The sequence below is a fragment of the Podarcis gaigeae genome (genome assembly GCF_964106915.1).
Source record: "Podarcis gaigeae genome assembly, chromosome: 6".
Classification (NCBI taxonomy): Eukaryota; Metazoa; Chordata; class Lepidosauria; order Squamata; family Lacertidae; genus Podarcis; species Podarcis gaigeae.
In genome coordinates, this window is record NC_139682.1 from 40,188,471 (window position 1) to 40,211,669 (window position 23,199).

General features: G+C 41.0%; 1 protein-coding gene across 7 annotated transcripts in view; it reads right to left on the bottom strand.

Annotated features, from left to right (window-relative positions):
* SRGAP2 (SLIT-ROBO Rho GTPase activating protein 2) overlaps nt 1–23,199 on the bottom strand; it is a 201,514-nt gene that overhangs the window by 141,009 nt on the left and 37,306 nt on the right. For all 7 annotated transcript variants that reach the window (XM_083745469.1, XM_083745468.1, XM_083745467.1 and 4 more), the window contains exon 3: nt 122–314. In XM_083745469.1, coding sequence (XP_083601595.1) covers nt 122–314 — 193 coding nt within the window. The remainder of the gene's footprint in view (nt 1–121; nt 315–23,199) is intronic.

The window sequence follows — 23,199 nt, forward strand, 5'->3', positions numbered from 1 at the left end:
CAGGAAGAAGAAAACACCATGTACTTTGTTATACACATTCATTCATTCATAAATAGATAGGTTTTCATGTTATTTGTTTGTTTGCTTTACCCCCTCCCTTGTGCAAGAAAGAACACTTTACTTGAATTGCTGGTCTTTGGTGCTCCTTGTTTTTGCCAGAAATCGTTCAGCTAGCTTCTCCAAGTTCCTGGAGTAATCCATCTCGATCTCAGCCTTTTTGCGGAAAAAATCCTGCAGGTCCTGGAGCAGCTGGACTCTAAGCTCACATTGCTGATCAAGACATTTCAGTTGTTCAATAAGCTGGGCTCGGATCTCTGTAAAACAAAGGGGGAGGGAAGCCACACACTGAGTGTTAAAACAGATTCTTAAAAAGAGCATAAAATATAACAAGATGTCTGGTGGTCATAGTGCTAGAACATTGGTTAAAACGATGCAGGCATCAGGTAAGAAACTGCCTAAGAGAGCCATGTCAACAACTTTGAGCTACCTAAAGAAGAGCCAAAATTGTACAATCATACAGTGTAGTACCAGATAGCGTTATATATAAGTATATAATTGGAGGCAGTGTTAGAAACTTGTATAGAGAAGCTAGGTTGCAGGCGCCAAAACATAATGTCTATTAGTCACTTGGGGGAGGGAGGGTGGGAAACACTCTTTATTATTTTCATAAGCATGAACCAATCTGCAATTCATATAAGTGATACAATGTTAATATCACATTTTTAACAGAAATTGTTTATACATGTTTAATTTGGTGTTTACAATAAAAACATTGGTACCATACTTCAGTTTTCAAAATACTCTACTCTTTATTGTTAAACTCCTTAACATATTGTCTATCCTTAACATACACTTTGAAGTTTCAAAGCACATACATTTCAGTAATCCCTGAGTGTCAGCCAGACGCAAAAAATGGCACCCAGACTTTTTGAGGCGCTCACAAAGGGAGAATCTTTAGGAATGAAATGCGCCTGGTGCCCTGCTAATTTCGAACCCTGACTGAAGGACCTGGATTTCAAACCAATTCAGAATACATATTGGATGGCCTTAGCTTACACACACAGGGCCTAAGCTGGATAGCTCAGTTGGTTAGAGCTGATAATGCCAAAGTTGCAGGTTCGATCCCCATATGGAACAGCTGCATATTCCTGCATTGCAGGGGGTAGGACTGGATGATCCTTAGGGTCCCTTCCAACTGTGATTCTATGCTTCTCAAACCACATGCTCCACTTTTTGTTTTACTTCCAATCACAATGTGGTTCTCTAACATTTCATGTCAGGCATGGGGAGTGACTAGAAATGCATGGACAGTGCGTGGAGAGATTTTTAAATCTCCCCAACCACTGGTGACAAAATAAATCCATCCCACATTACAAATATGGGGGTGTCCCATGAGAGTGTCTTTTCCACCCCAAAGCCTAACTGTAGCAAAGGAGACAATTTTGACTGCTGTCTGGCAAGAATGAGTTAAGCCCTCCCACTCCATTCCCAATTAAAATCACTCTCCGTAATTATATTTTTAAAAGAACACACAATATAATTGGGAATAATGCAATTAGCATTATATGTATTTTAGCCCCACTGTGTAACCCACTTCACAAGGCTACTGAGAATGAAAATGTGATGGCCCTATGTATGCTGCCCTTCACTCTTTGGAGAAAGAGCAGGATATGAATGCTATAAATATTATGTACAAGCCAGTTAGTAAAATCAAGGCTAAAATTGCTCCCCATGCCTCTCACTTCCCCTCTGGCCTCTAACCAACCTCAATGTCAGCAAAAGCTCTCCATGATTAACTGTGCCTGTAGACAGAAAAATAACTATAATTGTGTTTTGGACACTGTGGCCAAGGGATAACAAAGCAACTTGGAACCCAATACAGTTCACTTACAAGGAAGGCTTTTACTGCTGAAGATTCTATCAATCAGCAGTGCCAAGGGCACATTTGGCATCCCAACGAAGCGGTCATTGTCCAAAAATGTACTGAATCTCTCTAGATAAGGGCCACAGGGCCAGCTAACACTGAAATTCCCCGTGTTAGCTCAAATTCCCCCCAGAGATTCTCCATCAAATTCCTTTGCAGGCTATTCCTAGGGCAAAACCAAAGCACTGATCATGCCGGGCATTCCCAGAAGACACCAATTTGGGATTATTCAATTAGCTGCTGGGACTCCAGCTGCGCCACTGCAATTAAATGCAGCACATCAAATTGAGAATACTTTGCCTTTGGAAGGTCCAACTGATTCGCATTCCCAATTGGAAAAGGTCACAAGACTGTTTCATTTTTCATGAAAAGGATGTCTTTGGGCAAAATTTTCGGGCAGATTCCTTTCGCCTGCACAGAGAGTGGTTTTAGCATAGATGACACGGCTGTTAATATACCATTTTTACTACTTGGGCAGATAAATGTTTTATTAAGACCACCCAATGCTTGCAATAGCCTTTGGAAGTATAAAACTATATATTTCTGACCCATGGGAAAGCTAAACAAGTGACATCACATCTGGCAAGTAAAAGTACCATTCTCAGTTATTATATCAAACCCCACCAACCTACGGCCTTTGGCTACTGAGCTATTAAATAAGTTGGTTGCAGATCCATTAATAATGCCTCTGCCTCAGCCACCTAAATGCCCAAGAAAATGATCAGCTATGCATTTTCCTCCAAAACTCTCTGGACATTTGAAAAGCTAATTAGAACTGCCTGCTATGTCTGTGGCCCATCTCAGTTATTTATATAACAGTCTCATTCCCAGATCAAATTGATACCAAACAACATAAATAAGCAAATGCAACATTTAGCATTCACTGAGCTTCTGTCTTTTCTTTACGACTCTGGATCATTTGGATACAAAACTCAGTGCAAGCAGCACTAGAGCAAGAGGGCTTTTGCAAGTGTTTATTTTTTAAATGGCCCATTTTATATGCACACAAACTACAGACAAAGAAGCAAGGATAAAATCCAACATCACACCGGCTGCTGAGACTTCCCCAGTCCTTCTCCTTCCCCCACTGCTCCCATGTCCCCCCCATTTGCTCCAAAGCCCCCACCCCTCCACAACCCTCTAAGCATATTAGGGAGCAAGGATGAATGCTGCAGCTAAGTCCCTATTTATGCAAGGGTGCCATAACTGGATATAGCATCAAAACGAGGAAAAACTACTGACTGAAAAAAGGAACCTACAGGTAGGTCAGTAACTGAAACCACATTGTTCAGAGCAATATTCAGAGGTCTAAAAGCTTTCCCTTGGAAAAGCTGAAAGAATCATCTTAACCTTCAAGCGTCACACTGAACTGGGCCAACGATTAGGCAATGAAAGAAAAAGAAAATGCATTTTATACATCACTTCATTTTTATGAGCAATCAGATCAGATATGCCGAGCACCTTCAAGTTTCCACGTGGTAGATTCAACTTCATAGCTACTTTATCCGAAACTGTTCAGGGGACCCAAACAACTGCATGGAGCCTTCATGTGTCCTATCCATCACATGAATAGAATATATACTAATAATAATCTTCAGCATTTGAACCCAAAACATATTTAACTCAACCTCCAAACACAGGACTCACTCTTAATAGTTTTACCATATAACCCTTCCCCCTCTTCTCTTAAAGCAGCTTTTAAAAACAATGATGCAATGGTTTTGCTACTGCAAGTCACCTTTTTAAAAAAGGGCATCACTCAGTTTGGACACTTCACAACCCAGTGACTGAAGACCAATGGGGTGGGTGGGTGGGTGTATACAGTATATTTAATCCAATTAGCTGCTTTATAGTGTTCCAGTTAATTCCACAGAAAATTTTAGATGCAGTACAACAGCTCTTCTCAGATAGGTATACAAAGACTCAGACTCAAAAACTTTTAAAAGGTGGTAGAAATGGTTTTAAAAATGTTCCACAGATGCACATGGGTGCAGCTGCACAGCAGAATACAAATGTATAAGTAAGTAAGAAAGAAGCCTTATGGGGGTGGGTAGGTGTTGCCCCCCTGGAGAGATAATGTCAATACATGTCTTTCACTCACCACAGCTTCCCATTCCTGCTTGCTTTTCATTGATTTCTTAGGAAGGCTGGGAGTACAGAAAATCCAGTAGTTTCTATAGCAATCATGACACTTACACCTGCTGAGGAAATAATTTTTGCAGCTTTGGGGGCAGGTAGCGATGGCAGCCTTGAGAGCTAGTTCTGAGACAGCAAAATCCCACAGGGAATGTAAGGTGCTGAAACAGCCAGCCTGTAGTAGGAGAAATCAAGAGTACTGGTCTTCTGGGACCTGTGAGGGAAGCAAGGTCTAAAGCAGGCATCCCCAAACTCGGCCCTCCAGAAGTTTTGGGACTACAACTCCCATCATCCCTAGCTAACAGGACTAGCTAACAGGACCAGTGGTCAGGGATGATGGGAATTGTAGTCCCAAAACATGAGGAGGGCTGAGTTTGGGGATGCCTGGTCTAAAGAGACCAATGAATAAGAATCTGATCGCTTGCTATATGCCGCCTAATTAGCTTTTCCCATAATTATTTTTCTCTGTCAGATAAAACAAGCTCCCGTAATATTTTCAGTTGCTCTTTGTAGGAAGAATTCACTGTGTTCAAAGCACACCACCATACTCTGAAACCCAGCCAACTGATTGGTAGTGTTCTACGTGAAGACGCTTTTAAGTATTCTGATGAGGATCAAACATTTTTTGTCATCTGGGCATATCAGGGACCTATAGAACAAGCCAAAAACATTTTTTTGCAGAAAGAAACCAGATTTATTTTTCCACTCAACACTTTACATCCTTCAGGCTTGAATACAGAATTAGATTACAGTTGTTTTTTATGAGTTAATATGTGGTTAATATCTTAAAGGAATATTATCAATTTCTTTAAACATTTATTTATGGTTTATAGTTACAATATGGTCTCTTTGAGAAGCATTTACGGAAATTATAGTCTCCTGTAGTTGTAGTCAGTATTGCCTCTCTCTATATAAAGAGGCATTAGGTTAATGGTCGTGATGACTGAATCCATTATGTTCCATGTCTCTGATATACAAGAATACGGTATGTAAATTTATTGTTTAGTATGTGTGTTATTTTACTTGGTTTTGTATAAAATTACATCACTTTATGTTCGTTTATATAATCCAGAGTATGCACAGCTGACGAAGCTTGGTTGGGTGAAACATGCGATTATCCTGGAATCATTGTCTTATTTTCTGCATGTGCCAGGTTAAGTACTTAATTCATTCCGGAGGTCCGTACTTAACCTGAAACTGTTCTTAACCTGAAGCACCGCTTTAGCTAATAGGGCCTCCTGCTGCCACCGCGCTGACAGAACACAATTTCTGTTCTCATCCTGAAGCAAAGTTCTTAACCTGAAGCACTATTTCTGGGTTAGCGGAGTCTGTAACCTGAAGCGTATGTAACCTGAGGTACCACTGTACAAGAAACGCTAGAATTCTTAACAGCATCTTCATTTGGAACACTACAAGATTGATATCCATGGATATTGCCAATATAAGAACTGAATAGATTGTATTTCCTGATCAATCTGCTGGACTTTAATTTCTCATAATATGTTTCGTTTATATGATAAATTGTTCTACAGAACCATATATTTTGATATGATATGTTGAATCACATTTAAAAAGAATTTATATAGTTACACATAGCCTGTTACGTTGTTTGTGTTGTTATGAGCTATCATGAGGAAGGACTGCTATGCTCAGTAAAACCAAACTGGGCCAAGCAAGCTAACAACTATGTCACACCCTGCAAGCCACAGTCAATGGTTCCTCCCTTTTGTTTCTGCAGATATGTGCTACATCAGGACCAGTGCTCTGCAGTTTCCACAGGACTGCATTTCCATTGGAGGGAAAGCAGTAGCTGATTGGGTTTGCTGGCACTGGGGAACAATAGTTCATTGATGGCCCAAGTGCCCCTTTCTGTTAGGGTTTTGCAGGTTTTTAGTTGTTGTGACTGCAAATAAAATGACGTCAAGAATGCAGGAATTTCCTGAAGGCCAGAAAGTTTTCCAAGGCTATACAATGTATTCCTGTTATCCAATCCCAATCCTTACACAAGCAAAGGGTTCCCCACCACCACCACCTCCTGTCAGAACATACTAAGGCACAGTGGGCCACTGTATTACAGCACAGCTTACCAAAAGAAACTGCAGATGCAATAAATATACTGAAAGGACTGGTGACTCCTAAACTACTTACTCTGAATTACAGGCCACAACCAATTTAGTCTGGAATTTAACACTTCTTTTAAAAAATATGTATCTTCATTCACTTGAAGGGTATCATTTCAACCTGTATAATCCCAAAACCACAGTGCACCACAAGCAGAGAACAAATGGGGGGGGGGGGAGGGCGCTACCATCCAATTTCCGCAACAAAACTTAACACAGAGACCACTGGGAGGAGGTCAGAATACATTATCAGTAGCCTGCCTTAACTAGGGAAAGTTTTTTTCCTGCAAGGTTGATAACTTGATAGAAAACTCACAGTGCATCTCTGTGCCATGAGCTGAGTCAAGCTTTTGTCTTATCTTCACAATTTGAATGGCAACAGCTTTCGAAACAGCCATTGTTCTAGGCACGTTTTGCAACAGAGAATGTCATTAATCCAAGCAGTTTCTGAGCTCTGGGTGCAGTACTGAGCCTAAGATTTCATATTAAAACTGCCCCTGTTGGAAGAAAAGGAAGACCCTTATCTGCCTCCCCACTTCCAGCCACTCTCTGAAGACAGGAGAAGGGACCCTCATAAGAATATAAGGGGGGGGGCAGGCAGGGGAAGTATGGCTTTGGGTTGTTTTTGCAGCCTTCTGATGAAGACTAGACCATGTGGAAAATGAACATAAGATTTTAGCTGCAGTTCACTCATTTTCAGCTTTGCATTTTTGTTATAAACCGCACCAAGACACTCCATTGCGGTGGCCATAACCTAGGATTAAGGTGCCATTTAGCTCCTATCTTTCATATCTCAGTTTCTAACACTGAATGGCAGACATCACTACCAACACATTAAACACTGGCTCTCCTGAGCAACTTGTCCTTCCCTTCATACTTCACGTGGGCCATTCATGTGTTGTTGTTTTAAAAAAACATGCCTGTTTAATCTACCATTAAAATGCAACTTAAAATAACTATGTTAAAAACAAAGGACCAGACCAAAAAATATTTTGCAGGTAAATGAAAAGGTCTTCTCCAGATGTCAAAAAGAACCAGGAAGATATACCAAGTAACCTTTTCTGGCACCCCCCCCCACCTCATGGTGAGCCACTTCATTTTGCTTGGTGAGGCACTTGGGGCTGTGCCTCTGAAAAAGATCTTAAGGTTTGGGTAAGAACCTCATATATGTTTATATGTTAATATTTTATCTGTTAACATCTGGTAATATGTTCACCTTATTTTTAAAAAAGAGATCATAGGGTGTTGTTGTTTTTAAAGGAAACCCATCCAGAGATTTGGGGGGGGGGGGCTGTTCACTGTAAACTTGCAAAAATGTTTTCACCACCCCCTCAAATCAGAATCCTGAAAAGGGAAAAATGTGTGTTTGGGGCAAAGACACTGCAATATTTTTAGAACAGCGAGTCTAATTTAGAAGCATCCTCACAGCATGCACTCTGCCACATGCAGACACCAGCGAGTATCTGCAAGGCTCATTCCAAGCCCTCATGGAGCTTCCCTGTAAATTTAACTTGAGGGGCTTAAAAAAATATCTTACAATTAAAGAAACAGTTCAGCAGCACTCTGCATTCTCAATTTTTCTTTGAAAATTCACATTCTCGGATGGTCACGTAAGAAATCTCACAAAAGAGTAACATTTTTGTATGAGAACCTCTAACAGAACTAAGCCAGAAACAATGAGGAGATAACATAAATTGCAGAGCCAGCCCGATTCATCTTCCTTATTTATTTAACAAGCCAAACATAAAATATACTGAATTAACAACCCCTTATCTGCTGTAGCCACCAAAAGACCAACCTACATAAGGAGAATTTGCATTGCTTTCAGGCTTGCTGAAGGCTTAGTACATGCTACAGTCTGCAGCTGACCCAACAGGGAGCCTGTCACCTAGAATCGCTTAATAGAAGCACGAAGTGTGGGAGACAATTTTCCTTCCCTGCAGCACCATAAAACACAGAAAAATATTTGAAGCATAGGAGGTGAAGTAAGAGATGAGAAAACCAGGCTCAACCTTAGCTTGACGGACGAGCTTAACTGCAAGTTACAATGATGGGTTTTTATCATCCTTGTAGAGCACATGAAGTGTGGAGCTTCAGAAATTATAACTCTGAAGTCTGACAACTCAACACTTTGAGGATCATGAAGAAATGTAAAGAACATTCAGATCTCCAAGTTCCAAAAAAAACTTAGGGAGCCATAGATCGAAACCAGCACCTTAAAGTCAGCCTTAAGGAACTGCAGCATCAATTTAATGTGCTCTCCAGTGCAGGTTAATATGCTCTCATGCGGCTCGGTGGCATTTCACCACCTTTTAAAAGAACCTTCAGGACACATGCATCATGAGACATTAATGAAGGCTCCAGATTCCTAGGGTAAAATAATAGTCAATCATTCTAAACCAAAGATAAATCAACTTTCAATGCAAAAATATTGGCCTTGGTGCTTTGAATATAATTTTGGCAAATCAGCTACAAAGAGTACTTTTACCAAAGGTTTTAACTTTCTCTTTCAACAGGAATGGTTGTGGGTTTTCTATTTCTTCATATCATTTTTATATTCAATACATTTTTATAAAAGCACAGAAAGAGTGGCTGGGGAAACCAGATGGGCGGGGTACAAATATATTATTATTATTATTATTATTATTATTATTATTATTATTATTATTATAAACTTCAGTTTGGTATGAAGGGGACAAGATGAAAACTTGCATCTCTTGCACTAGCTGAAGAACAGGTGATACTATTCTGAGTGCCACACCCTGCAAGAGATAGATTCAGCAAGCTATTTTATTTCACACTTACAAAAGAGACAGAGACAGATTTTTTTTTTATAAAAAGAAAACTTCTCATAATTACTGAAGAACTGAATAATAAACAGATGCTATCTTCGTAAGCAATAATCCCCACAGTAGTAAATCCAGAGACTAAACAAGATTTTTCTTTTTATGTTTTCTCTCCTCCACCAATGCCAACCGCTCTTCCTTAACATACCTTAACTCTAACTAACCCTTCCCCCCTCCATATGCTAACTGCCTTAGGATGCTCCTTGTTAATCACAAGCAACTCATCACTATTCTAAAAGAGCTGGGGTATTACATTTGCATAAAGCCGAGTCACAAAGCCCTAATCCTTTAACCCAATATTTAGTCCAAGATGATTCCATTATGACAGTATTTTTTAAAACAAACTCAAGGCGCGCACACACAAACACCATTTCCAACAGAGGTTAAAAAGCAGCAGCAATTACCAAGATTGTATCCACACAAGTTTGAGCAGGCATAATGCCAACTCTTGGATGTATCGATGCTTTGCAGCTGCTAATTATAATTAAGGAACTCCAACTGGTATACAGCACAAAAGAAGAAAGAATTAATTCTGAACAGCAACCCCCATACGGGATCAAACCAACAGCACATTTTCCCTTTTACTGAAATTCATAGGAAAATATTGGCTTGCCTACACTTTTTGCCCTATTGTGGACAGCAGGAAAGCATTCATTCTTTTGGAACAGTTATTACTTTGTAACACATGGAGAACAAAGCTCTCGCTCATATAGATGCAAGCCCCCATGCCGACACCTGAACGTTGCTGGAGGGCTCATGACCCAGTGGGAATCTGGTGGAGGCTTCGTAGAACCTCTCCATGAGGACTGTCAACACAGCCTGTACCATTTGGACCATCAGGATGGCATCATGTGAATGGAAGGGTCAGCAGAGATTGCCCCATATGGTGGCACTGGCTGATAAAACCGATGCATCCACCCGGTTCTCACTAGGCCACCAGTCCACAAAAACCCAAAAGAAACATAGCAGGGCTGTGTTCTTTTCTTTTCTTTCTTTTTTTTTTTAAGAGCCAAGTGTGAGTAACATTTTGCCCATAAGAGTCACAATGCAATTTGAAAAACAGAGATAAATAATGCAATATGGATTCAAATCACAAGCAAGGAGATTCCAACTAAACCTTAGGAAGAACTTTCTGACAGAACTGATCAACGGTGCAACAGGCTCCCATGAAAGGTGGTAGACTCTTTTTCACTGGGTGTTTTTAAGCAAAGGTTGGGTGTCCATCTGTCAGAGATGCTTTAGCTTTTGATTCTTGCACTGCAGAGGGTTGGACTAAATGACCCTCGGGGTTCCTTCATTTATATGATTCTATGAATGCTGGTGTTTTAAAGTAACTGATACCTTTTCCCTTTTTTGCAGAGTACTAATTTAACTAACTTATGGTATCCTCTTGGAAGCTCCACTGCTTAAGGAATGTACATACTTTATCACAAGAGCGCTTACATGCCTGACTAAACCTTGGTATCCAGCAGGTTCAAAACTCTGACATCTTCGCTGAGGCTATATCAGGTAAGACTTACTATATAGGCTGACCAATGCTGAACTAATATGGCTGCAATGCTGGTCATTAATCATGTTTAGGGAAATTAGCCTGTGCACAAGCTGCATTCTAGTGCACACAGTTTAAGCAGTCCCTTAAGCAGCTAGAGCAGGCTTCCTCAACCTTGGCCCTCCAGATGTTTTGAGACTACAGTTCCCATCATTCCCGACCACTGGTCCTGCTAGCTAGGGATCATGGGAGTTGTAGGCCAAAAACATCTGGAGGGCTGAGGTTGAGGAAGCCTGAGCTAGAATGAGGGAAATAAACCACAGAGCAACAGGCTTAGCAAATGAATATTAACCAGTGCTGTTGGTTTGTTTCTCTCAAACAAACTATGACTGGGGTGCCAAAAACAAACCTTGGCTTATGATCATGGTTTCCTGGAAGGAAAACAAAATACAAGCACTGATTCATAGCTAAGCTAACACTGAGTTAGTCACTCTATAGTTTGTTTCCCCATTCCACTATACAGTGGTACCTCGGGTTACATACGCTTCAGGTTACAGACTCCTCTAACCCAGAAAAAGTACCTCGGGTTAAGAACTTTGCTTCAGGATGAGAACAGAAATCGTGTTCCGGCGGCATGGCAGCAGCAGGAGGCCCTATTAGCTAAAGTGGTGCTTCAAGTTAAGAACAGTTTCAGGTTGAGAACGGACCTCCGGAACGAATTAAGTACTTAACCTGAGGTACCACTGTAGTTTGTTTCCCCATTCTAGGAAGGAAGGAGCAAAGGAGGAACTACTCAAGCTATATGCACCAGCTAAGGTCCCCAACCACTGTTTCTGACCAGTGTTACATGCCAACACGGCCACATTTTATTTATTAAAACACACCTTTCTGCAGTACCTTAGTAGTCATTTGGTCATTGACTAGGAAAGCTTATAGTTCAGTAAACCAAACAGAAAGATGACCTTGACTAGAAGGATATTCAGAAAATAGTGAACTACCCTGCGGACCAGAGCTTGATCATTGCACACACTCCTGCTTCATCTTGCAAACATCTCATACATCCAGACATTCAACTGTCTTGAACTCTCTCCCTCATCTCTTAAAATACAAAGGCCTCTTGCTACAGGGCAGCTGTACTTACTCTCACTTTCTTTTCTTTTCTTTTTAAAAAGGCTGCTGTTATGTTTTTAGCCAGCTGTGAGAAATACCAACAATAATCTCAGGAATCCAAAGGGAAATGAAATACCTTTGCTCTGCTGATTGTAGAGGTCTACAATTGTTTGCGTCCTCATAGATTTGCTATTCATCTCTTCTTTTTCCTACCTCTTATCTCTGCTTTAATCTGCCTCACTTGGCACAAACGCCTCAGCATCTAATTTAACTGCTCATAAAAAGACACGATGCTGCATTACTTTACATTTAGGATTTCCACTTTACATGGGATGAGATCATCTGCTTCCCAGTTGCTGAATTCGCTAGAAACCAGTGAGACAGAGGTTTTGTTTTTAATATGTATTGTTATGAGCTTTCATTTATAAAACGGGAAGTTGGTTGAATCTGTGTTCACGTGCTTCTCAATAATACGTTTCCCAACAGATCAACGGATTTGAAGAAATCCCCCGGAAAAATCTATGGCAGTTTTTTTTTTTTTCAAAAGATGACAAACTTCAGGGGAAATTCTGTTGTTGAGAAAGCAAAAGCAGACCACGTATGTAGCTCTGAAAGGAAGAAACTGCAAGAACTTGCTTGGCATTTTTTTTCAGGCACAGAAACTTGTAACATTTAAAAACAACCTTATCATTTTCAGATGAACAAAAGGATCCAAATTCCTGTCCCACCCTTTCTGCCCATGAGCCCTCAAACCTATTACCTGCCTCTGAAATCGGATGATATATCTCTCCCATCTCCCTAATGCTTGGTACAATGCTGGGGGAGCATCTCAAGCATCCGGAGTTTCTGATACATTGCCATAGCAACATTCTAAGCACAAGGAAAGGAGCCTCTGATAACAGAGACAAGTAAAAGGAGCTCCTTCGCCAGCTTAGTTTGTAATTTAAGCTGTGAAAGAAGCCCCTTTTACCTGTCTGTGTTAGCAGGGACCCCCTTACTGGTGCTTAGAACACCTACAGCCATTTGAGATGGTCTATTTCAGAATACAAGAGTCCTTTCGGAATGTGCCAATTTGCATTCCAAACCAAGTAACTGCAATATCACTGGCGCACAGTGTATACGCACTCCTCCACAGTGATGCCACTACTGTTTAACTTATGTGAGAGCGCATGATTGCAAACCAGCCCTTATAGTGTAATTTCTGGTTTTCTTTTATTATGCAGATTAAAAAATAATTCATTTTAAATACCTGTCTGAACCAATGGGATTTGGCACGTTACAAATACATATTGCATTCTATTATGAGCAACCAAATGGGAGCCCTAGCCCTTTGTGTCCTCCTAAGATGGAGAAAAAAGAGAAATAAACAAAGCGTTCTGGGAGGAAAGCCAAGATTTCCTTGGCACCCATCTACCTTATCACAGCACAGACTTCCAAGATGCTTTTCTCCTATTCCCAAATGCCAAGCAATTTAAAATGATAAGAGACTGAGGAGAGGAATAACACAAACCCATACCAAGGGTCCACTCACAGTACTAAAAAAATCAGTAAGAGATGTTTTGACCACCCACGTGGATCAAGTTAACAGGCAGAGAAACTCTTGCCAGTCTTTGTGAAAATCAAACATAGTAAGATTCATGGTGATTTGACACGAGTGATGGTCTTCTTTCACGCTGGAGACTTCGAAGTCCAAGCCATCTTTTTCCAGAGGGAGCCTTCTCTGTAGAATATGCTGTATGTCACACGCAGATACCTCTTCCCTCAGAACTAACTGGATCTCCAAACTATTTTAGATATATGAAATACATGCCAGCACACATTGAAATCAAGGACAAGACGGGCTAGGCTATGGAAGGAAGGAAGCAAGGAGGGTTGCCAGAAATTTCAACTGCAGCCAAACAGTTAACAAATTTTATAGCCCTCAAATGAATTAATGGAAAGTTGACTATATAAAGCTACCTAAACAAAACAGAAACCCAAACTTTAATTAGCAGTGTGGCTGAGCTAGTATCTTTTCTCTTTCAAGTGACTCAGCAGCAGGTCAAAAACAAAATGCTCCAGAATGAACACAGAGTCACATTTATGCAGTCAGCTGAAGTAGTAATTTTAGATCCTAGACCGCATCTGCAATCAACCTCTAAACTAAAACAGAAACTCCTGTCTCATAAAGCTACAATTAACTTGTGTTTTGAATGTTATTCAAGTGGAGCTTACAATAATGCACCCTTTCGCTGGTTAGTTCACTAGACTCTCTTGCCGGTTTAGGGTGTTCTGCTTCAGCGTGAAACGTAAATCTCAAACTCACTCTGTGAGCAAACCAAGCACTTTTTTCTTGTTATTTGTACGAATAAAAAATAAATGTAAAAACAGCAGTTCTGGAAATATATAGTTTGAATTGCCAAGTTAGCAGGTGGAAGATTCAGGCCACCTCATGTCTCAAGTCACTCTGAACCTCTGAGTGTAACAGAGTAGAGACTGCATCACCATGGAGTATCGGCATGCATGGGGGAACCCTAGATTTGCTCAACAATGAATCTTTAGGAAAGAAAAAACTATGTGGGCATTCCCCACTACAAAACCAAAGCAGAAACCCAGCCCAATCCTGGCTGGCACACTGAACAAAAGCATTCCACTCTACAACATTCTGTTGCCCTTGCAACAAAAGAGGTTCTACTTGCCTCCACACACAAAAACGAACCAGTTTTCGGAAATTAAGGATAAGTGCTCATTTAGAGAGGGATGTCAACCCAGACAAACCAATTTACAAAGGTGTGGCGGTTGCAGGTTCATGTGCACACAGGTATATCCATCCATATCTATATGTTCAAATGCCCTGCTGCCATGGTTGTTTTAGAATTATTACAGGGGTGATAAATTTAAGCGTGCACTTTTTGGGGGGATTCAGCAGCTAGTTGTAAAATTGCTTCAAGGTGCACTTTGATTATCAGATTCAAACAAAGCATCAGGAAGACAAACATTGTCATATGGCTTTGCCACCAACAGACATCCAGGTTCTACTTACTGGTGCTTTCCTAACACCGATTTCACCAAGATACTTTTCAGAGCACACACTAAAATGAGGGGCGATACAATATTTGTGTGAGCACAAAGGCTAAAGAGGCCAGCCAACAAGCGTGTAATGCATTTCTCTTCACCCCCACCCCCAGACAAGCGTTTCAGATGCTTGCCTGGATCGAATACATGCTTCCTACAGAATGACATGCTTCCTACAGAATGGCATTACAGCGGAAGATTTAGCAGCTTCCATCCTGCCACGTCAACGGCTCTTGTCATACTTGCTGGCAGAATTCCATAACAGGAAAAATGAAGGGTGACAGGGGGAATGAACTTTCCCCCTCTCCGCTCTAATATAGGGTTAAAGACACAATGGCAGGGAAGGCGGCACTCCTACCAGCTGAGCTACATATCTCCCCCCCCCCCAACCCTTTGATAAAAGGCTTCAGTGTTCAAGAATGTCAATCTGGCATCTTTCACTTGCATTCTAGTCCCTTTAAAAGGCATATAAATAAAAGGTTACACAGGGATTGATGTCAGGTGTAAGAGACAGAAAGATATTCTCACTGAGACAGCTCCCAGAGTCTACGTTTCATTGATTAGGTAACAAAGGATCTTTGAATATTTGATCCTCTCTCTTTAGTTGTCTTGCAGCAGTCTGCTCAGATAACACACAGCTCTCCACTAAAATTCTATTAAGTGGCAAAATGTCCTTTTCAAAGAATCGTAGAGTTGGAAGGGACCCTGAGGGTCATCTAGTCCAACCCCCTGCAATGCAGGAATAATAGATTTTTCTAACAGTGTCTGTTGAATAAGCTGCATGGGGGGGCGGGGCGGATATGTTCCAAGGTATTTAAGTCTGTCCCACACACACATATATGCACACACTATTTTCCTTCCCCCATTCAGTGTTGTTGTTTTTAATTAAATCGCAGAGGGAAAGAATTTGCCCAACGTTCTTCCATTACAGGGCCTAAATTTATGAAATGAAAGCAACAGGAATCAGTCAAGATTATGATGTATGGCTAAGGGTCAACATATTTTGGCTGACTTTGGCTTCCAAAAGTCAATGCAATACAGAGATTAACCCTATCCTTTTCCTAAATTGCATCATCAGAGAAGGGCAGAAGCTTGCCCCTAAAGTTGCACTCGAAGCTCTACAACAAAACCCCCATCCTTTGCCCAGATTCCAGGCTTGAAAGCAGGAAAGGGCTTGTCCCTCTGGTTATGCTGACTTTGAGAAAGTCCCCTGCTCTCAATTCCTCCAACAGTCCAACGTGAGGTCCCAGATGAGTCCCCAACAATCACTCTTGTCGGCCTGAGACAGGCAGTCCACAGTGAGATATGACAAGAAACTGACAAGTTGAAGAGCACATTTGTGGAGCCCTGTATGGCCTTATTTGTAGAAGTGCAAATGAATTTTGCATCATTACCTTTTATTTTAAAAAAGAGAGAGAAAATGGTATTTAAAAAGCATATACGATTACGGGAATTTTCTTCTCATCCTTCCAGCTTTATCTGAGGTTTACTGTTCATTCTTCAGTGATAAAGTAGGTTCAGGCTTCTGATTCAAAGCCTCAACCAGACACTCTCTCACCTTCCTCTGAGGCTACTTGAAAACCTTTGTGCCCAGTGAGAAGCCCAGGCTGTGGGGCTAATGACATCAGAAAATTGCAAGGTGGAAGATGAACAGCAATGAGCTCCAAAAATTACAGTCAGTGATAATAAGAGCTTAAATATATGTTAAATGGGCACCTTGCTGATTGCTAATTTCCAGTCTACTACTGTAAAGGTGCCCACTTAACATATACCTAATTATCACTCGCTGTAATTTTTGCATCTTATTGTCATCCAACCTCCACCATACAATTGTATCCTTTTACTATTACCAAATAAGCCAATGGCTGATTTCTCCTTTATATACCTGTAAACTAAGATTTCATCACTTCATATATCTGATGAAGTAGGGCCAAGTCCATAAAAGTTTGCGCCATAGTAAAACTGTTAGTTTTTAGGATGCCACAAGACTATCCTAATTTTTAGGCTCTATCTATTCAAAAATTTGAGAAGTTTTCTTGCTGGGTTTGAGCACTGTTGGTGTTTTATAGACAGCAACAGTTCATTATTACAAAGGTGAAAGCATGGAAATCTTCTTGTTCAGTGGTACCTTGGTTCTCAAACGTGGGGCTAGTTTGCTTTTTGACCACAGGTAATCTTTTGTCTCTTTAAAATTACATAGAATAAAAAGTGTGGGCAGTGACCTTCCCCCACCCTATTTCTCCCAAAAAACCAATCAGTCCAGAGGGCTGGCATTCCACCACAAACACTATTAATTCATACCGAATGACTGACGCTCAGAACTGCTCTAAAGGTCTTCAGAATAAATTCTGCAATTCTCCCATTCTCCACTCAACCCTTAGAGAAATCATTCTCGTTTATCTGAAAGGAAGATAATCCCCTGCCTCAGGAATCTTCAACAAAATCAAGGTTCAAATTGTCCTGGGAAATGATAAACACGATGCATTATTGGGTATTGAACTATTTTGTCTGCTAGTCAGAAATTCAATATCTTGACTCTCTACATGAAAGCTTGTCTTTTATAATGGTGAAAATGGCCTTTGCAGGGAGCGGATGGGGAGGGTGGGGGAGGAGATAATAGAATCTACATAATATACCTAGGCAATTCACCCTAGGCAGTAGATAAAATCCAAAAGTCGCTTTGCAAACAAATCTGTTAGTAGCTAGGAAAGATTTTCTACCAGCATCACTTATTAGTATCGAACCAGCAAAAAACATCCAAAGGGTAAAATGCATTCTTTGTAAATTGCTCATGTTCAGTTTCCCCTGCCCCTTGCACGACTTCATTTTTGTACAGCAAATAATGCTCACGAGCAGCTTAAACTCGCATCACTCCTCCTTCTTGGCTAATCCTTCAAAGTGTACATGTTGAAGGGCTGCTCCTTATAAACATTTTAAGGCTGTATCCTTCATCTCCGTTCAACAGAGAACACATTCACACCCAACGTTTGCTATGTCTTTATGCAGCAGAGAAAAATATTTCTTAGTTCAGATCCCACCAGCAAAGCCATTGGAATTAATATACACAAAAGAGGGCCTGTGCAAGAAATGCTGCCAGCACATTGCACTCAATGCCAAGTATTTTCACAGGCCAACCTAAGGGATGCTAAAACACTCCGGGATGCGTAGTGAGGGTTTAACCAATCCCAAACCTTTATTCTAAAGCCAATACAAGGCATTCTTTAACTCACAAGTATGTAACACTTATTGGAAAGAGTTCAATGAGCTCAAGGGGTTCTCCATTTAGGCACTATTACTAAATAAGCCAACGGCTGTTTTCTAGCTTTCAATCAATTCCAGAGGAGGGCATAAGGCAGTATTTCCGCTTCCTAGCTCTGCAACTACCTCAGTCTAGAGCTCTGCCAAGCTAAGCTCCTGTGTGACTTAAGAAATAGAAGACTTCTAATATTTAAGCTGAGTTTTAGTAGTGGTAGAAATCTGAGTATTTAAGCTGCATGTTTTAATATGCATTCTCAGAGGCACTTTCAGTAATGTAGCCTCATCTGTTTGTTCAATATTCTTATTTTTACTTTATAGCAATCTAAGTCAGATTAAATCAGCGGCTTAGGAAAAAGCTAAATCTGAATTACACCAAGTCAGACCATTGCGCTATCCATTGAAGTATTGTCAAGCCTATTTGGCAGTTGCTACGCGGGTGGCGCTGTGGTCTAAACCACAGAGCCTAGGGGTTGCCAATTGGAAGGTCAGCGGTTTGAATCCCCATGACGGGGTGAGCTCCCGTTGTTTGGTCCCTGCTCCTGCCAACCTAGCAGTTTGAAAGCATGTCAAAGTGCAAGTAGATAAATAGGTATCGCTCCGGCAGGAAGGTAAATGGTGTTTCCGTGCGCTGCTCTGTTTCGCCAGAAGCAGCTCAATCATGCTGGCCACATGGCCCAGAAGCTGTACGCCGGCTCCTTCGGCCAGTAAAGCGAGATGAGCGCCGCAACCCCAGAGTCGTCCGTGACTGGACCTAATGGCCAGGGGTCCCTTACCTTTACCTAGGGTCTCAGGCAGTCTCAGCTACCTCTTCCCCTCCTCAACTGGATTGGATTTGATATCCCACTTTATCATTACCCGAAGGAGTCTCAAAGCGGCTAACATTCTCCTTTACCTTCCTCCCCCACAACAAACACTTTGTGAGGTGAGTGGGGCTGAGAGATTCCAAAGAAGTGTGACTAGCCCAAGGTCACCCTGCAGCTGTATGTGGAGGACCGGAGATGCAAACCCAGTTCCCCAGATTACGAGACTACCGTTCTTAACCACTACACCACACTGGCTCTCCAGGGATTGAACCTGGTGCCTTCTCCATGCAATGCATGGGTCTTACCACTACGCTACAATCCCACCATGTTTGATTGAATCAACTGACAAAAAGAAGTGTTTGTTTATAGAGCTGACAAAAAGAAGTGTTTGTTTATACAGCTGGGGCAGGGTGTCCATATTTCTGCAGTAAAGCTCGTGTGAAGCATGAGGCCCTCAATATCAGCCCCATGAATCTCTCAGGTAGCACAATTGTTGAAGGCCTTTTAAGAGCTGTTGTCAATGGAAAGTAGACCAATGGTTCCTGAACTTTGCCCTACTAGCAACTTGAAAAATTCTGAGGGTCTGGGCAGTCCACTAAATGATTTAGAACTAATAAAATCTTAGTTGCCTATTTTAAGTGCAATATAACTTTAAATATTTGAAATACAGTTCAGTATTATCAGGGCTACCAATTTTTTCTCTCTCTCATGTGCATTTCTGTTTCATTTCCATGCTGCTTTTGGTGTAACTCTCCTTCAGTTCTTCTCACAGAAAACATAGGGTAGCAGCAAAAGAAACAGTGCTGAGACAATGGTGAGCTTCACCACTGAACTTAATCCAGTGGGTGGTCAAGTTACTCAAGTTTTGGAACACAAACCAACTCAAGTTGCTACCTAGGGAAAGCCAACATTTTGCTGCCAATTTGATTATTATGACTAGGGGAAGGATCACTCAGACCAATAAATACATTTTAAAGCTATAACTTCAATCACCAGCTATTCACAATAGCTAAATGGAAACCCCTATTTCGAGAGAGTGTGCTACCTTTGAAAACCAGGTGTTGGGAAGAGGAAGCTGACTGACTTTTGGTGAATCCAGGAGGGTCATTCTTAAGTTCTGAACTATGTGTACATCAAAGGTGGGAAGTCACTCCAGATTTTGTTGGACTCCATTCCCATCAACTCTAGACAGCATGGCCCGAGATGATGCAGACCAACAACACCTGAAGGGCCACATGTTCTCCATCACTGGCATAGTAAAAAGGCAAGCAAGAAAATATAAATGGAGCACATGGAAACCTAATACAAAAAAGAAAAAAACTATACTGGGCCAATTTTCAAGTACTAGAAAGGCTCATTTATCATGTTGCTTTGGTTGGGAGTATATTAGAAATCTTCAGTGGAAGGCTAATCCCTTGAGTACCATGTGGCTGAGCTACAAATGCAATGCCTGATTTCAGTTTGTGATCCACTATCAACTCAGGACCTCTTTTTATGGTAACTGACATATTAAAACTGTGAAAGTGATTAAGTGTAGAAAGAGGAATTGCTAAAATGTTAACAGCTTCTATGGAAAGACATGACATGAAGGGATATTCACAATAAGCTCTAATTAAATACTTTGGTTGCCATAGGGAGAAGGGAAAAAAGGCTGTTCCAAGCATATTGCCCCTCAACACACCAGCAATTAAAGGATCTTGCCCCTCATTTTGGTCATTGTTTAGTCAATCTGAACACAGTACTTCCTTTAACATTCCAACAGATACAAGAACACAGATGGTAATAGGTTTCCTTATAAGCTGTGTGTCTTTGGAAAGATAACCTCAAGCCACTTCCACTACTCTGTATGAGTTCTTGCTGCTATGGCAACCAACTCTTTTAGCTGATTCTGTCAGTGTTTTCTCTTCTCCACAAAATCTTCCTTGATTTACTACCACTGTTAGAAACCACTCAAGGCGTCATAAAACTAGATTCCCTCTTAAATCTCACTAGTAGAAGACTAAATTTTATTTTGTCCCAGTATTCCTTCAAGAACAGTAAAGAGATATTCTTAAAAAGCTTCAGGCAATTGGTGGTCAATCCAAAGGTCTGCAACTCTTTCCCCCAAAGGCTTTTTTCTCCTCCTTACCAATTCAATGATTTTGACATACCTAGAGCTGCCATACATCTGGATTTTCTCAGAGATTACTAGGATTTCAAAGGCAGAATTGACGTCCAGGGGGAATTTCCTAAATGTGGCGCTTTGTCCTGGGTGTATCAAAAAAGCACCTTTTTGGCATTTTTGTAAAAATAATTTTTTTAAAAAAGCTCAAAGCTCAACAACTTTTGGGTTGTGCTGGTTTTTACTTTTTGAAATCTGGCAACCCTTGACATGCCTGATATAAATTTCAGTGAATCAAAGAATGAAGAAACGGGGGGGGCACCTATCAATTATTTCCCATCTCATATCTGATCTGAAACAGACAAAATTGCTTATCATCCATTTATTTTATAGTCAGTAATGAAAGTCCTTTGCATGTACTTTGAGAAACTGCAAAGTCATTAGTCCTCACAATGCCAGCCTTTAAGAATATTGTTAATTCCCATTTACAAGAGAAGCTAAAAGGCTGGAAAAGGACAGTTTGCTCTGCCCAAATCAGATGTGCAAATCCATAAAGAGCCAATTCCCTTCCCCATTATGGTTTTTTTCCTCCCTTACAACAATACCCAAGGCAGCCATTAATTACAATCAGCTGTATTAATCTGTTTCAGTGAGTCTTTATGCAATAATTCCCAAGCCAATTAAAAATCAGTTTTGGAACATTTAGACAAGAGATCAAAATGAAAGCTGCTTTTAACTCAAATATAGGATTTCCATTTTACAGATGATTTATTGGAACATGGGATAAGAGACCACACCACCAAACTTTGTACTCATCATAAAGTTAAGCTCTGTATCTCCTCTCCTCAAGTAGAGTCCAAAGTCTCTATCTAAGTTTACATGTACCACATGCTTATATTCTGAGAGGTCCTGGAGTCTATGGGGAAATACATGGAACATCCAAATTAAGAGAGAAGTTTCCATTTCTTTCTGTAGTTACCCATACGTTCTACACACCAAAACCTCAATAAATCTATTTTGAGGCGTCCGTTTAGCTCATGTCCAATACACTGTGCATACACATGTGTCATTTCCCCCTAAATATCTTTGAACTTCTGAGTAGAGGAACCACACAAGACAAGCCTTAACACACTGGGTGAAAATCAAATGTCACATAATTACAAACGTTCCATCTGCACAAGTACCGGTATATCAGTTTGCCAGATGGAACTAGAACTATCTCTCCTCCCCACACGTGCTGTTCTGGGGGCTCACTTGACCTCCCCACCCACCCACCCAGTCCTGCCCCATGACTGCAATGGGAGTGACAATATCTTACAAAAATTTAAGAACTGCCAAAATAAATTCATACTTATTAGCAACTTATTGTGCTTTCAAAGTAACAAGCAGATCCAGTACGTTCCTTACAGCTAAGAACTTTGCTTCAGGATGAGAACAGAAACCGCACGGCAGCAGCGGGAGGCCCCATTAGCTAAAGTGGTACCTCAGGTTAAGAACAGTTTCAGGTTAAGAATGGACCTCCAGAACAAATTAAGTTCTTAACCCAAGGTACCACTGTATTAGCAGTCAGCTTCCAGATATAAAACAGTACCTTTGTTAGCCTGTGCAAGTAATGTACAACTTTTTCATCTACAAGCATCTCCTAGTTTAGCTGAATGTCATCCTGAAGCTGTCACCCTAACCAGAGAACCATACTGCAGCTCTGCTACAGTTCCTGCATTTCTTTGTAACTTATATCCCGCATGCTAAGCAGCTGAAGTTCCAGAAAGTGCCAGTCAAAAGATCTTAACCAGTTAGACTGTGTCACAAGGCATCTTTTTCAGGGAGTGGTTAATTCCTTTGATGCAGTAAGCCGATACCAAACAGCAGTGCATTTAAATTTGTGGGCTATTTTTCATTATCCCCAGTGGCAGATGATTGTACCCTAGCTCATTAACTACAAAATTAAAATGTGTGTGATAATTTAATTTTAGTTTGAGCTTCCTCCTGCAAGGGCAGTGGTGTCCAAACTTTTTTCTAAGAGGGCCAGATTTGATGAAGACCAAAGTTGTTGACCTTCTTTTAGGATTGGTTGTTGAGGGGCAGGGTTCAACTGACCCCAGGACCCGAAACAGACTTTGGACATGCCTGTGCAAGGGTGTTTCAAAACTAACAACATTTTCTCATGCAGACAATAGTTGCGTTCTCACATTACAGTAAATCATGATTAATAGTTTACCCTGAAGGCACAGAATGCTCCTGCTTCATTGCTCCTCACCGGCGTAGCAACCCCAACCAGTGCCTGGGGCAGGGCGGGGGGTACATGAACACAACCCCCACACCATAGGGTCAAGGAATCCAAGTGGGCAGAGTGCCCCA